The 15,389-nt window shown below is 49.7% G+C and overlaps 2 protein-coding genes across 3 annotated transcripts in view; both read right to left on the bottom strand.

The window, feature by feature from the left end:
- The window catches only part of FAM50A (family with sequence similarity 50 member A), a 33,714-nt gene extending 32,096 nt beyond the window's left edge, over positions 1 to 1,618 (bottom strand). The window contains exon 1 of the mRNA XM_072627287.1: positions 1,583 to 1,618. Within this exon, the coding sequence (XP_072483388.1) occupies positions 1,583 to 1,618 (36 nt within the window). The remainder of the gene's footprint in view (positions 1 to 1,582) is intronic.
- Positions 1,619 to 6,602: 4,984 nt separating this feature from the next.
- On the bottom strand, positions 6,603 to 14,223 carry GDI1 (GDP dissociation inhibitor 1). Of its 2 annotated transcripts, none has more exons than XM_072626776.1 (11): positions 14,076 to 14,223; positions 12,870 to 12,977; positions 12,609 to 12,708; positions 12,318 to 12,452; positions 10,931 to 11,129; positions 10,633 to 10,764; positions 9,815 to 9,914; positions 8,945 to 9,116; positions 8,329 to 8,473; positions 8,075 to 8,129; positions 6,603 to 7,917 (listed from the first exon to the last, which is right to left on the bottom strand). In XM_072626776.1, the coding sequence occupies exons 1-11, from the start codon at positions 14,118 to 14,120 to the stop codon at positions 7,765 to 7,767; spliced, it is 1,344 nt and encodes a 447-aa protein (XP_072482877.1). In that variant the 5' UTR covers positions 14,121 to 14,223; the 3' UTR covers positions 6,603 to 7,764. The 2 variants fall into 2 exon arrangements, 1 of the variants encoding a protein (XP_072482877.1); XR_011971187.1 differs by having other exon boundaries at positions 7,615 to 7,917; positions 8,309 to 8,473; positions 14,076 to 14,222.
- Between the last annotated feature and the right edge of the window lie 1,166 nt (positions 14,224 to 15,389).

The raw sequence follows: 15,389 nt of genomic DNA, 5'->3' as shown, positions 1-15,389 counted from the left end.
AGCCCTTCTTAGCAATGCCAGGACCAAAAACAATTCCAAAGGACTCATGATAGAAAATGCCATCTGCATCCAGAGAAAGAACTATGGAGTCTGAATGCAGAATAAAGCAGATTATTTTCTTTTCTGTTTTGCTTGTTTTTTTCCTTCTCATGGTTTCTCCCATTTGTTATAATTCTTCTATGCAACATGACTAAGGTGAAGATGTGTTTAAGAGGAATGTATGTGTGGAGCCTATATCAGGTTGCATGCCATCTTGGGGAGGGAGGGGAAGAAAACTGAACACTTATGGAAGTGAATGCTGAAAACTAAAAATAAATAAACTAATAAAAAAAAAACCCAAGAAAAATAAGGTAAAAAAAAGTATACATCAATCTGCATTCAAACTTCATCACTTCTTTCTCTAGAGGTGGGCAGCATTAAATGCGCCACCCCTCCCCACCCCAGGTTTCTGCTCTCCTTCTAATCTTGATTTAATTGGTTTTGCTTGTGCATAAACCTTTTAATTTAATGTAACCAAAATTATTCATTTTATACCCCCTAATGCCCTCTATCTCATTTGTCCATAAATTCTTCCCTTAGCCATAGATCTGACAAGTAAACTATTCCATGCTCCCCTAATTTGCATATCATATCACCTTTTATGTTTAAATCATGTACTAATTTTGACCTTATCTTGGTTTACAGTATAAGATGTTGGTCTATACCTAGTTTCTACCAGATTGCTTTCCAGTTTTCGCAAAAGTTTTTGTAAAATAGTGAGTTCTTGTTCCCAGAGTCATCCACTACTATATAGTGTGTGTACCTAACCTATTCCTCTGATCCACCATTCTATTTTTTGGCCAGTACCAGATTGTTTTGATGATTATTAGTTTGTAATACAGTTCAAGACCTGGTATGACTGGGTCACCTTCCTTCACATTTTTTCCCTCATTGATTCTCTTGATGTTATTGCTTCCAGATGAATTTTGTTATTATTTTTTCTAGCTGCATAATTTTTTGGTAGTTTGGTATGGTACTGAGTAGATTTAGGCAGAACTGCCATTTTTATCATATTGGCTCAGCCTACCTATGAGCAATTAATATTTTCCCAATTATTTAGAGCTGACTTTGTGTGGAAAGTCTCTCATATAGTTCATAGGTTTATCTCAGCAGGTAGACTCCTAAATAGATTGTCTACAGTTATTTTAAATGGAATTTATCTTTCTATCTCTTGCTACTGGACTTTGTTGGTAAGATAGAAATGCTAATGGTTTATGTGGGTTTATTTTATATCTTGAAACTTTGCTGAACTGTTAATTTTTTCAACTAGTTTGATTCTCTGGGATTCTCCAAGTATACCATCATGTCACCTGCAAAGAGGGATGGTTTTTGTTTCCTCATTGCCTATTCTAATTCCTTCAGGTTCTTTTTCTTCTCTTATTGCTAAAGCTAACATTTCTAGTACAATACTGAATAACAGCGATGGTAATGCATATGCTTGCTTCACCCCGAATGAAGAGCATATTTTTAATATATATGTCCCAAAGGAGTGGCTGCCATCTCCAACTATTCTAATTTACTGAAAAGGTACTAAGAAACCTACCTCCACTCGAAGATCTATTTCCCTGGGTAACACCATGGGTAAAGTTTATGCCTCCATCCTGTCTAAAAGCTGCCTTAATTGGAATATGAGAAACATCAGCAGGAATCATAAGGGCTTCGTGCCTACTAACAGCTGTCTTGAGCATGCCTTCTAATCACAGCCCAGCTTGGACGAAGCCAAACAGCATGGTGTGGCCTGGCTCAGTCTAACGAAAAGTTTCGGCTTAGTGCCACACAAAGCCATGTGGTTAGCACTAAAATGAGCCAGTTTGCAGGAAGAGGTGATTAGTATTATACAAAGACTCTACTGGGCCAGTAAGACTCCTAGCCACACCAGAGATGGCCCTAGCATATGTGGACAATTTAATCATAGTGGCTGACACCCTTGGCTCCCTGACTAAAATGCTGGACAATGTAAGAGGTTGCCAGATGGATAGGACTACATTTTAACAGGTCAAATGTGTGTCCCTATTGACTGATGGCTGGAAGAAGATACTTTCCATACAAGCCCAAATACAAAATCAGGAGATCTCAGCAGTGTCTGAAGAAAACACCTATTCTTACCTTGCAATCCCCGTGGTGTTTCACACTGCAAATTCTGCCAATGATGTCATTACTATTACGACCTTGTGGACAAGTTAAAATAGCTCCTTGGTGGAAGGTAGAACCAATAACTACTTTCATCCTACCCTATTTCTCATTCTATCTTAAGAATGGTGTGGTCCTCAAACTTCTGAAGAGAAAAATTTTTTAAATGACAAGAGCTAACTACAGATTCCCCAAAGCCAGAGCCCAGCCCCAAAGGGGGAAAGGGCTACTTTCCACAGAGATACATGGCCTTCAGTTCCCTGGAGAAGCCTGAACATCTGTGAGGCCTCTCCTGGCTATCAGGAGAGGAAGGACCCACAAGGCCCTAGAGATGGCAGTGATGAGTTCTTGGACAATCAAGCAGAATTATGGGACCAAGTGTCCTGGATCCAGGAGGAAGAATTCCATGAGCCAAGGGAGAGAAAACATAAGGGCTGGCCATTCTATTGGCCTTGGGAGTAGTTGTTATTCCAGAGGAGGAAACAGGAAATGACTGGCCCACCATCACTGCAGTTATCTCTGCTTACCCAGCTCTTACACCCTGCCTCCAGGGATGGGGCTCTCTCTGCTACCACCTCACTAAGGTGTCAAGGCTGTCAAAGCTCAAGAGTTTGGGGGCTGGAGATCCCTGCTGGCTTTGTACTGCCTTAGAAAACCACATGCTAACCTAATCCACATTCTACTGACTTGGTTTTTATTTCGTGACCTACTTTGCAATGACCCTTTGTATGTAAGGTGAATTTTAGGGTATGGTGGATTTTAGTGTGTGTAAAGTGAATTTTTGTTATTTCTCAGAGTTCAGTTTCCCAAGATCCATAGCCATAATAATCTCTGGTTCCTAGGTACCAGATAAGAGTTCCCACAGTTATGGTTCAAAACATCTCCACCACACTTGTGCATAGTTATACAATGGTAAATAATATAAACATCTACTGCAGCTGCGCAGTGAGATACAGGGATGGGGTGATGAAAACTTGTGAGGCTATTGCTGGCAATATGCCTTCTTTCTCTGCTGGTCTATAAAACAGGTGGTCACTGGTCAGTGAATGAGAAACCCTTAGGGTTGAGTGCACAAATGCTGTGTGGGCTTCAACTGGCCCCCACTGAGGCTTGGGGGGAACCCTTAAGGTTGAGTGCACAAATGCTGTGTGCCACAACTGGCCCCCACTGAAGATTGGGGGGAACCCTTAAGGTTGAGTGCACAAATGCTGTGTGCCACAACTGGCCCCCACTGAAGACTGGGGGGAACCCTTAAGGTTGAGTGCACAAATGCTGTGTGCCACAACTGGCCCCCACTGAGGCTTGGGGGGAACCTTAGGGTTGAGTGCACAAATGCTGTGTGCCACAACTGGCCCCCACTGAAGATTGGGGGGAACCCTTAAGGTTGAGTGCACAAATGCTGTGTGCCACAACTGGCCCCCACTGAGGCTTGGGGGGAACCTTAGGGTTGAGTGCACAAATGCTGTGTGGGCCTCAACTGGACCCCATTGAGGACTGGGGGGATCCCTAAGGTTGAGTGCACAAATCCTGTGTGCCTCAACTGGCCTCCATTGAGGACTGGGGGGATCCCTAAGGTTGAGTGCACAAATGCTGTGTGTGCCTCAACTGGCCCCCATTGAGGACTGGGGGGATCCCTAAGGTTGAGTGCACAAATCCTGTGTGCCTCAACTGGCCCCCATTGAGGACTGGGGGGATCCCTAAGGTTGAGTGCACAAATGCTGTGTGTGCCTCAACTGGCCCCCCTTGAGGCTTGGGGGGAACCCTAAGGTTGAGTGCACAAATCCTGTGTGCCTCAATTGGCCCCCATTGAGGCTTGGGGGGAACCCTAGCATTGAGTACACAAATGCTGTGTGTGCCTCAACTGGCCCCCATTGAGGACTGGGGGGATCCCTAAGGTTGAGTGCACAAATCCTGTGTGTGCCTCAAGTGGCCCCCATTGAGGCTTGGGGGGAACCCTAGTGTTGAGTACACAAATCCTGTGTGTGCTTCAACTGGTCCCCATTGAGGACTGGGGGGAACCCTAAGGTTGAGTGCACAAATGCTGTGTGCCTCAATTGGCCCCCCCATAGGGTTCCTGGGGGGGAACCCTAGGGTTGAGTACACAAATGCTGTGTGTGCCTCAACTGGCCCCCCTTGAGGACTAGGGGGAACCCTAGGGTTGAGTACACAAATGCTGTGTGTGCCTCAACTAGCCCCCATTGAGGACTGGGGGGAACCCTAGGGTTGAGTACACAAATGATGTGTGTGCCTCAACTGGCCCCCCTTGAGGACTGGGGGGAACCCTAGGGTTGAGTGCACAAATGCTGTGTGCCTCAATTGGCCCCCCCATAGGGTTCCTGGGGGGGAACCCTAGGATTGAGTACACAAATGCTGTGTGTGCCTCAACTGGCCCCCCTTGAGGACTAGGGGGAACCCTAAGGTTGAGTGCACAAATCCTGTGTGCCTCAACTGGCCCCCATTGAGGACTGGGGGGAACCCTAGGGTTGAGTACACAAATGATGTGTGTGCCTCAACTGGCCCCCCTTGAGGACTGGGGGGAACCCTAGGGTTGAGTGCACAAATGCTGTGTGCCTCAATTGGCCCCCCCATAGGGTTCCTGGGGGGGAACCCTAGGATTGAGTACACAAATGCTGTGTGTGCCTCAACTGGCCCCCCTTGAGGACTAGGGGGAACCCTAAGGTTGAGTGCACAAATCCTGTGTGCCTCAACTGGCCCCCATTGAGGACTGGGGGAAACCCTAGGGTTGAGTACACAAATGATGTGTGTGCCTCAACTGGCCCCCCTTGAGGACTGGGGGGAACCCTAGGGTTGAGTGCACAAATGCTGTGTGCCTCAATTGGCCCCCCCATAGGGTTCCTGGGGGGGAACCCTAGGATTGAGTACACAAATGCTGTGTGTGCCTCAACTGGCCCCCCCTTGAGGACTTGGGGGAACCCTAGGGTTGAGTGCACAAATGCTGTGTGCCTCAATTGGCCCCCCCATAGGGTTCCTGGGGGGGAACCCTAGGATTGAGTACACAAATGCTGTGTGTGCCTCAACTGGCCCCCCTTGAGGACTAGGGGGAACCCTAAGGTTGAGTGCACAAATCCTGTGTGCCTCAACTGGCCCCCATTGAGGACTGGGGGAAACCCTAGGGTTGAGTACACAAATGATGTGTGTGCCTCAACTGGCCCCCCTTGAGGACTGGGGGGAACCCTAGGGTTGAGTGCACAAATGCTGTGTGCCTCAATTGGCCCCCCCATAGGGTTCCTGGGGGGGAACCCTAGGATTGAGTACACAAATGCTGTGTGTGCCTCAACTGGCCCCCCCTTGAGGACTTGGGGGAACCCTAGGGTTGAGTGCACAAATGCTGTGTGCCTCAATTGGCCCCCCCATAGGGTTCCTGGGGGGGAACCCTAGGATTGAGTACACAAATGCTGTGTGTGCCTCAACTGGCCTCCATTGAGACTTGGGGGGAACCCTAGGTTGAATAACACAAGCTGGAATGCTGTGAGTGCCTTGATCAGCCCCCACTGAGGCCTGGGTACTTAGGGGAAGCACAAGTTGTTCCGGTCTCGACTGACCGATAGACACACCCCACCCTTTCTCACCGGCCCCTGTGAGAAGGGGGATTAGGAAATGCTGTAGGAGTTGGTTCTCTCACTATCAGCAACCTCTTCTGAAGAGAACCAGACTAGAATCAAGTTAGATTCTTAAGTCCTTCTGGGTGTCTTTCCCAAGTGCTCGCAGCCCTCCTGTGGGCCGTGTTTTATCTCACACCCTTTCTCGTGGTTCAGCTCCCCTCGCATTAGCGGGGGTCATTCGGATGGGGCAGCCTCATGGAGGGCTCCAAGTTTAGGGGGTGCCTACCCCCGAAGGAAGGAGTTCTGCTCGGCTCTGGCTCGCTTCGTAAGGCGGCGGCATCAGCCTGGGCCCCACCAGATCTCCAGTTCCGTCCCTGTCCCTTGGGAGGCCGGCGAAGGTGGCAGCAGGCCGGGTCTTCAGCTTCGGTGTCCCCGGCTCTGAGCGAGCCCGCACGCCAATGCTCAGCTTGGCCCGTAGTGGCCAGGCAGGCAGCGGCCAGTGCGCATGCTCGGGAAGCGCCCGGCCCGCCCAGCGCCTTTCCTTCGCCGCCTCCGTCCCTCACCTTAGTGACCTGCTGCCTCATCTGATCTAAGTGCCCCCGCTGCTTATCTCGCTTCTTTATGAGTTGCATGGCGCACTCTGCCTCACTGGCGGCGCCCTTGTACTGAGCCATGGCGGTGGCGACGGCGCAAACAGCCTAGTGTCCGCGACCTGTCGACTGGCGTGTGACGTCAGCACGTCAGCACCACGTGACAGCACTCGCCGGTCGGCCGTGGAAGACACGTGACGCCAGCTAGGCGGGGCCGCCAAAGGCTCCACCCCTCCCCTCCCTTCCCCTCCCCTCCCGCAGTAATGACCACAGACCAAGGCACTTTTCAACAGGCTTTATTGGGGACTTGTTTCTCCTGTCCGGCATACAGTAAGCGGGAGTCACACACGGTCACTTGTCGACATTTGGTCCCGCCCCCCACTTTCCGTGGGGGGATGGGGGGAGGGCTAGGGGGGAGGGCAGGCCATGGCAGGGGGTTGGTCCCTTTCCCCACCTCCTTTTGTAAACTTTCCCTTAATAAAATTTCTCCTTAGTCCTGTCCGTCTGTCTGCTCCCCTGTCACGTGCTAGGGAAAGGGACTAGGAAAGGGGCTCCCTCTCCCACAAATAAGGTCAAAGTTAATACAGCATCGACAGGCCGGGGCAGGGATGGGGGGGCATCAGATTCGTTTTCTGCTTCCTTCTCCTGCACCCTAGGGAACGGGGAGGGATGGGGCATCACTACAGAAAGATATATTAATAAGTTAAAATAAATTAAGGGGGAAAAGGCTTGAAAATAAAACTAAAGGCAGCAGCAGCAGCTTTGTGTCCCGTAACCCCCCACCTCCCCACCTCCCCACCCCCCCTCGAATTCTTGCCCAGCAGAGTCAAGACAAAGGATAAGTGATTAGGTTGTTAGAGGCAGCGAGTATATATGGACGTTCATGGGACAACTGAAAGCAAAAGACAGGGCAGTGGACACCTGAGACACAGGAGGGAAAAGTCTGCTTCCATCTTTCATTTGCTAGGCCCCCCCCCCCCCCCAAAAAAAAGCACCATAGAGGCAAGGAGTTTGGTTAAGGGGAAAAAAGGACTGGAAGAATGAGCAGAGCACAGAGATGACAATGTTGGATGTGTTGGGGGGCAGGGGGAGGGAAGCAACAAACATTAGAGAAAATGGGAGAGAATTCCCACCCTCCCTCAAGTCTAGACTCCCTAGAGTAGGGGGCAGGGAGAAGAAAGGTACCCCAACCGCCAATCTTTCACTGCTAGGATAGGGTTTGGTCACCAAATGGAATGAATTAGAAGGGGTCCTACTGGGAAGGTGCAGAGGAGGAAATAACAGGGCAGGCAGGGGCACATTACTGACTTAGGTACCCCATCCAAACCTTCCCCTTGAGCCCCAAAGTAGAAAAAAATAGGCAGGGAGGGAAGAAAACTTGGTGCTGAGGGAGGCAGGAGAAGGTGGTGAGGGCCTAACGGGGAGGGGATTACTTCCTGCCATCACTGCTCATCCTCTCCAAAGACATCATTCTGTTTGCGCTTCATGTTTTCAAAGTCAAAGTCTGTCCCAGCCATGCGCTTGTAAATATCTTTGATGTCGTTGCAGGTTGTCTCAAAGTGAGTGGTGGCATCATAAGAACAGGAGCAGAAGACCTAGAGGGAGCCATACGCAGAAGCTAAGAGGAGCTCTATTACACCCCCCCCCCCCCCCGCACCCCCATGCCTTCAGTCTGGCTCAGGATTAATCTCAGCTTCCCTAAGGGGGAAAATCAACCTGGACAAGTGGCATGGAACCCTGGCAAGGGGTTACCTGGCTTTCCAGTCCGTTGTCGGTTGGTTCATACAAGTCACTGATGGCCACAAACCTAAGGAGCAGAGGAAGGGAGGGTTCACCCAAGTTGCCCTCTACTTCCCAGCCACCAATATATTCCCTCCTAGGACTCCTCACATCCTCCCCCACCCCCACTCCTAGTTCCCTGGTCCCTCAGGCCCTGACAAAGTCCTGGCAGAGAGAAAGGAAATAAGGACTTTGTAAAACAGAGACCTGGACTCCCAGCCTCTCACTTTTGGTCAATGGGCTCCAACAGCTCCAGCGCTGGCTCAATCTCCTTCTCAGGTTCTGCCGTCTCCACCGTGGTGCTGACAATAGCAATGTACTTTCCCTGGGCAGCCACATTATGGGCATAGGAGATCATGCACACATAGATGTCTTAGAGAAGAAAAGTGAGTTAATGGGAATCGACACCCCCCAACTCTTCATCTATAGCTGCTGCTAATTTTATAGCTCTGCTCCAGACAAATTTCTGTGTGGATATGCTAGGGTAGAAAATTGGCTAAGAAGGGGCTAAGTCACGGAAAACCCCAAAACCAACCTCGAATGATTCTGTTCAGCATTTTGGCCTGTAATCAGATATTTAAACATCTTTCCCAGTAGCCATAGATACAGGTGTTGGGATGCAACCAGTCTATCCATCTTCAATTGATAACAAGAGTTGATTATCCCTATCTGTTGGATGTGTGCTAATCCCATGAATCTGGTAAGGCACAGTATCTCCCCCAAGAGGCAGGTGAAAAATCCCTGGTCTGATGGAGGGAGAGATCAGATTCAAATAAACTACAAGTGCTCCAGCTACAAGGAAATAGCCACAAATGCTCACTTACTTACACCAGCACTGCCCACCTGATTTCCGGTTGACCTGATTTTGGGGAATGATGATTTGGCAGGAGTTGGCATCATTGGTGTTCTTGATGGGGTGGCTGAGAATACAGATGACTCGGATAACCTGGCCAGCCTTTCGAACGCGATCAGGGATGTAGCTGGGGTCACAGATCAGCTGCTTGCAACGGGCCACCTGGGGTAGAGGGGGACAGCAGCACCCTGACCTGCTGAGCTAGGTATCCACCAGTAGGTAGGGATCTTCATTGAGTCTTTTGCATTGGACGAGGGTTTCAGAATGGCCAGATATAAGGGGCTGAGTAACCTCATGAAGCCACAGAAGAAGCAAACCTATGTTTTTGGCCTCAATAGCCAACTCTAACCCCAACCAATTAAGAAAACTAGTTGACCAGAGAAACAGTAAACCCCTTGGACTCAAAGTCACATGAAGGCATCCACTATCTGTTTTCCAGTCTCCGTGACTGACTTTCAACATTTTTGTATCTGAAGCATTAGAAATTCCTTGTAGGCAGGTAGCCTGGCTTATTCTCATTTCAAAGCCCAGGCTCCCAATACTGGCTCTCCCTTATCTCTTCCCCAAAACTTAGAACCTAGAACCAGTGCTGTCATGAAAACCAACAGCACCTAGAACCCTGCTGTCCCAAGGGAAAAAAAAATGGAACCAGCTTTGAACCCAAGACTAAGTAAGGGTGAATGTTCCATACAGAACCTCTAGGACCTCAACTTCTGAATGTACCTACCACCCATCATTTCAAATTCATCAAAACCACCCTTGGTCTTTTGACAACAATAGAGGAGGGGGGTGGGAGACAGGAGAGAAGGGAAAGAATGCAAGGATAGGGGGAAGATCTCCAGAAGCATGGTCTGGCTTACCTCCCCCTCTGACTTCACCCCTACCACCTTTCCATTCTCCATGATGATATCATCCACAGGTTTGTTCAGCATGTATGTCCCACCATAGATGGCACTCAATCTGAGGTGGGGAGGGAGTACAATGATGAGAGCCCCTCTGTCCCCAGCAGGAAACCCCCACCCCCAGGCTAATCAAGAGGACTGGGTTGTCAGAGTAAGAGTATGATTTTGTTTTTCTTTTTTGGAGGGGGAAGGCAAAGCAATTGGGGTTAAGTGACTTGCCCAAGGTCACCCAGCTAGTAAGTGTCTAAGTCTGGATTTGAACTCAGGTTCTCTTGACTCCAGGACTGGTGCCTGAATTCACTAAGCCACCTAGCTCCCCCCAGCCCCAAGAGCATGACTGGATTGATCACATCCCCACTCAGTTTCTCCAACTAACACAGGGAAAAATCAATAATTCCTGTTCTGTTTCATTTTGGTTTTTCACAGGACTATATTTTCACGAGGCTATGTTAACTTCTTTCTCACTCATCCATATGAACAAAATTCCAAACTGGAAATCATGGAATGTGAAGAGCCTGCAAAGCAGTACTAAAGCAAGGCTTTGGCTATTGAGAACAGGGCCAAGAGGCAGCAATGAAAAATCACCCTCAGCTTAGGGCTGGTAACTTCCTCTGATGGGTAATCACTCTACTGCCAAACCTTGCTAAAAGCTTCAGTTTTCCTCAGCTGGAAAATGGCCTGCTAACAATAAGAAGGGCAACAGCAAAACTGGAGAATAATTCCCTTCACATGCCTATTGTACTCCCACTTTTGCTTGCATTTCCCTCCCCCCTCACCTTGCAAATCCCTGGGGGAGCTCGCCCAGGCCATAGAGAGGGTACAGGTATGGGCTCTTCCCATACCGGGCCAGAGACTCGCTATACAGTTTGATGCGGTTAATGGTCTCGAGACAGGGCTGGTCCAAGTAGCTAAAAGTGAGAAGGAAAGAAGGGAAAGAGGAAGTTTGTTCATTAAGCAAAAAAAAAAATTATGGGACTGTGCTAGAACATGGCAGTTAAGGAAGGGGGCCCTTAAGCTAGTACAATTCAAGGTCAAGAAAGGGACCTGAAGGGAAATGGAAGAATATCTTCTTACTCATCAGTTCGGTAGAGTGCCAGAGCATGGCCAGTGAAGTCAATAACATCTTGGCCCAAGTCAAACTTCTTATACACATCTCGCATGGTTGTGGTCTGAGGATCAACACCCTCAAAGCTCTTGGGGTCATTCTCATCGAAGTTTGCCACAAACACCAGGAACTTTCTAAATCGGCGTTTCTCGAACATGCCCATCAGGTCTAAGGGAGAAAGGAGTTTCTTTACTCACCCACCGTTTACCCCACAGTGAGAAGGGGGCAAAAACTATGAATGAAGTGGAGATAAAAACAACACTGCTAAAAAGCAGAAGGCTCCAGGGCCAGTCTTATTCTGCTAGTCACTGTGTGATTTCCAGGCCTTAGTTTCCTAATTTATAACTCCTCCCCTTCCCCACTACCATGGGAGGTAGTCTACTCAACACTGCAGTGAGTCCTAATGTTGGGCACAGCTGACCTGACTAGGGATCAAAGGAGAGAGTGCCTTACAAACACCTAGTACTTCTATGACAAACTGAGTCCCTGCCTTGAACCTTATATATGCTGGGTCAGGGACCTGTATTGATAATTAAATCAACTCTAACCCTATCTCTCTCTTCCCCTCTTTCATCACGACCTCTGGAACCCTCAATTCCACTGTTAACAAACTATTAGACCTCTGTCCCCCCTCCCCGGAATTACTTGGTCATTTCTGTTTCTGTCTAGGGCACCCCTATCCTCTTCAAAGTCTTCAAAGACACTATGATCTCCAATTCTCACTCTTCATTACCTCACAAAGCCAATCACTGGCCTAAACTTGCTGTTTCTAGCCCTATAACCCTCTCACGTCTAGGCCCTCATCACCTCATCTAGATGATAGCCTCCTACTCAGTCTCTTGGCCAAGATAATCTTAATTAAGCAAGGTCTGACCATATCATTCCCCTGCCGAACTGCAATGGCTTCCCCGTTGCCTCTAGAATACAAGTTTGGCTTTCAAGTCCTATATGGCTTGGCCCCAGTTTACCTCATCAATCAACTAACAATGCTGAGAACTCCAAACTGGTCTCCTCACGGCCATCTTTTGTATCCTTGTGCCTTTACACACATATAACCTTTCCTGATCCCTCCCAAATTCTAAGGGCTAGCCTTCTGCCCTAAATTCCCTTGTATTTATTCTGTATACAGTGTGCTTCTGATACTGCTGGCTTAACGGCCCAGGAAAGCATTCACATCTAAACCTGAGTTGTGTCAATGGGCAAGCTCTGCCTATGACTCCCTAATATGCCCCTGGCTTCTCCCCAGTGTCCTGGACAATTCACTTTCCCCACCAGTATCATGAAACCAGTCTCAGAGGTGTGACGCTCTCTCCTTCAGTCCTGATAACTGGAATAAAAAACGATGGTGACACTCACTGGAGGCCAAGGCCTCAGTCTCAGTAGATGGCACCTTGTAGATCTTGCCCCCCTTGTAGACAAAGCTGCCTTCCACCACTTTGAAGTCTAGGTAACGAGTCACTTCGGTGTACAGCAACATCTTCACCAACTGGCCTGTGGGTAGTATGGGGAGAGGAAGAGAGACATCTCCATATGTATAACCCTTTCCCATTCACTTGATGGTCCTCAAGCCCTTTCCCCAAATTCTGCCCCCCCCCCCCCCCACATCCTACCTATATCACCTACCACCAGCTATATCCTCCCACTCACCATTGGCCATGAGGAATTTGGGGATCAAGTCAACATTCCAGTCTCGACCCCTGCCCAAGCTTTCAGGAGGTCCTTCAGGCAGGTCAAACCGTTTGAACAGCTACAAGCAGGGAGAGACAGAGAAGAGGAAAAGGGAGGATTCAATCAATGTTGACCTCACCTCCAAAACCTGCCTGTAGAGACTTCCAAGAGCTGATCAGGCGTGGAAGTCAGACTATAAAGGACAATGGAGCCTGGGAAAAATGGAGCAGGTCACCTCACCTCTTCCAGGGGTGTGATAGAGGAGCTTTCACCCCCATAGTAAGGATTGCGATCCATGTGCAACACTTTCTTCCCGTTCACAGACATGATGCCAGAGAGAATACATTCCTGGAGGGGAAGACCGGCAAGGAAGACAGGAAAAAGAATGTGAATAGACCCTCTCCCCAAACCAGAATAGAAATCTCAGCAGATTCCTTTACCTTAAGACTGAAGGGGAGGAGAGGCGGAAGAGAGCCCCTCCCCTTCTCCCAACCAGACACACAAAAGGTTGGAGAGGTAGGTTTCCATCCTTCTGCTAAACTCTTCATGGCGCAGCTATTAAGGGGAAGGCCATTTGGGCTCCAAAGTGAAGGCAAGCAGTGGAGAAACAACTCCCCCTTTTCCTGACCCTGACATCCTATTCCAGGAAGCAATAAGAATGTCGACAAACACAGCTACACAGAGCACAGGTGCAATTGGAAGCAGAGAAACGCCGTATCGCAAGGGCCCTACCCTAGGCCTTCTCTTCCTGGTCTTGAGGCACACGGAGAACTCCATTTCTCCCACTCTCAAGTAATCTCCCACAAGATCAGCGCATCTTTATGTGGTAGGGACACAGCAACCCTGCCCATGCCTTCAGGCCACCATCTTGTATGTGACTAGATCTAGAGCTGGGAGGTACTAATTTTACAGATGGGGAAAATACCGAAGAAGGAGGAAAATAATGAATAGAAGGCCGAGGAAAATGACTAACCAGGGTCACACAACTATTACACGTCAGATGCGTTTATCCATTACAGGGTTAATGAGCACACCATGCCTGTCCTGTCTCTCACCCCCACCCAGAGGAAGGGAAAGGATTATTTCAGTCCCCTATCCTGTGGTTAGGATACTACCGTCCAGAGGGTTTGATATACCCTTATCATCTTGGGGATTGTGGTGATGGGGTATGGATACTCTGTGGTCCTGTGGGTAGGGCTCCAAGAAAACGGGGAGGACTATCTGTGAATCTTAGGGTTGGCGTTAAAGAGGGTAGCCCTGATTGGGAGGAGACTGAAAGGAAGGCATATTGGGATCCCACGCCACTGGGGCCACACACAGAGGGGAAGAAAGGTCATGATGGGGATGGGTTGAAAAGGTGGGGGGAGGGGAAGAAGGGGGGAACCTTTTAGGTTGGGGGGGCGGGGTGCTGCATTCTCGTCGGGGTTCCTGTCGGTCCCTACTCACCGTGAGGCCCGTGCCCAGCACGATCACGTCGTACTCCTCGTCCATGGTTCTGCTCGAAGGCCTCGGCTGGTCTCCGCTTTCCGGCTTCGCCGACGCCGCTGCTGCCGCTGCTGCTGCTGCTGCCACCGCCGCCGCTGAAATGGACCAAAGATGGCGGACTCAGCACCGCCTTTCCTCCAGCTCCCTCCGCTGTGCCAAAGAGTCCCGACTCTTCCGCGCTGCCGACGCCGCCCTGTCACCCCGTGGACCACGCCCGACTACGAACGTGGCCGAGAGACTTGCAGAATGCTGGGGCAAGGGGCTACGATGTGCCTGCCTCGACTGTGGGAATTCCTTCATTGAGAGGGAGGGGGAGGGGAGGGACAGAGGCCCGTGAGGAGACCAAGAGAGGGATCCATCCGCACCCCTTCCCGCATCTTCTGCCCGCATCTTCCTACCCACGGAGATGCTGTGGGGAGGGGCTGTCCCCAGGAGGGAGAACCCGAGAGAAGGAACTGCGCTGGGGAGGGGGGGAGGGGGGGAGATGAAAATGAGGGAACGCCTCGGGGGAGAAGACCCCGCCTCTAACAGGCTGTCAAGAGTAGGGTCAAGGAAAGCGCCCTTGTCCCCATCACAGCATGCAGATGGGGGGCGCGAATCTCTTGGGGGCGCAGGTGCCAGGCGGGGGAGGGGAGGCTGCTCCAGGCCTGGGTGGGGCATATTCACAGAAGCCTCAGTCTTCTGCAGGAGAGGTTATAGCCGCTATCTCCAGCACCCCGCACCCTCCTCCCATGACTCAGCTTTGTCTTTTCCCATCCTGTCCCCTCAAATCCCTAAGGGGCAAATCTAGGCTGCAGACCTACCAGCCAAAGGGAGCTTTGAAGGGCCAAGAAATTCTCCTTTCAGCCTCCCTAACACCCCCAATCTTCATGCCCAAACCCCATCAATGAACTATTTGCCCTGCCTCTCTTCCCAGGAATGGGAGAGGTGGCACAGGTTCTCTATCTTTGCATCTGGAATCCTCGGAATCATGGTTTGAAATGCACAAAATATTACAAAAGAAACCCATTATAGCTAATAAATATAATTGTTTTTATCCCATCCAATTTTAAAAGGCTTCCAGAATTGTATCAATGACCCCAGGTGAAGAACCCTTGTTTTGCCTCCACTCCTGTAACCTGTGGGCAACTAAGTGGTGCAATGGATAGAGCACTGAGCTTGGAAACAGAAATATATCTTCCTGATGTCAAATCCAGTCTCAGATACTGGTGGTGTGACCCTGGGCAAGTCACTGTTTGCTTCAGTTCTTCATCTATACAATGAGCTGGAGAAGGA

This window comes from Notamacropus eugenii, chromosome X (assembly GCF_028372415.1).
Source record: "Notamacropus eugenii isolate mMacEug1 chromosome X, mMacEug1.pri_v2, whole genome shotgun sequence".
Classification (NCBI taxonomy): Eukaryota; Metazoa; Chordata; class Mammalia; order Diprotodontia; family Macropodidae; genus Notamacropus; species Notamacropus eugenii.
Note: the sequence above shows the minus strand (reverse complement) of the source record. Positions and strands in the feature narration are given on the sequence as shown.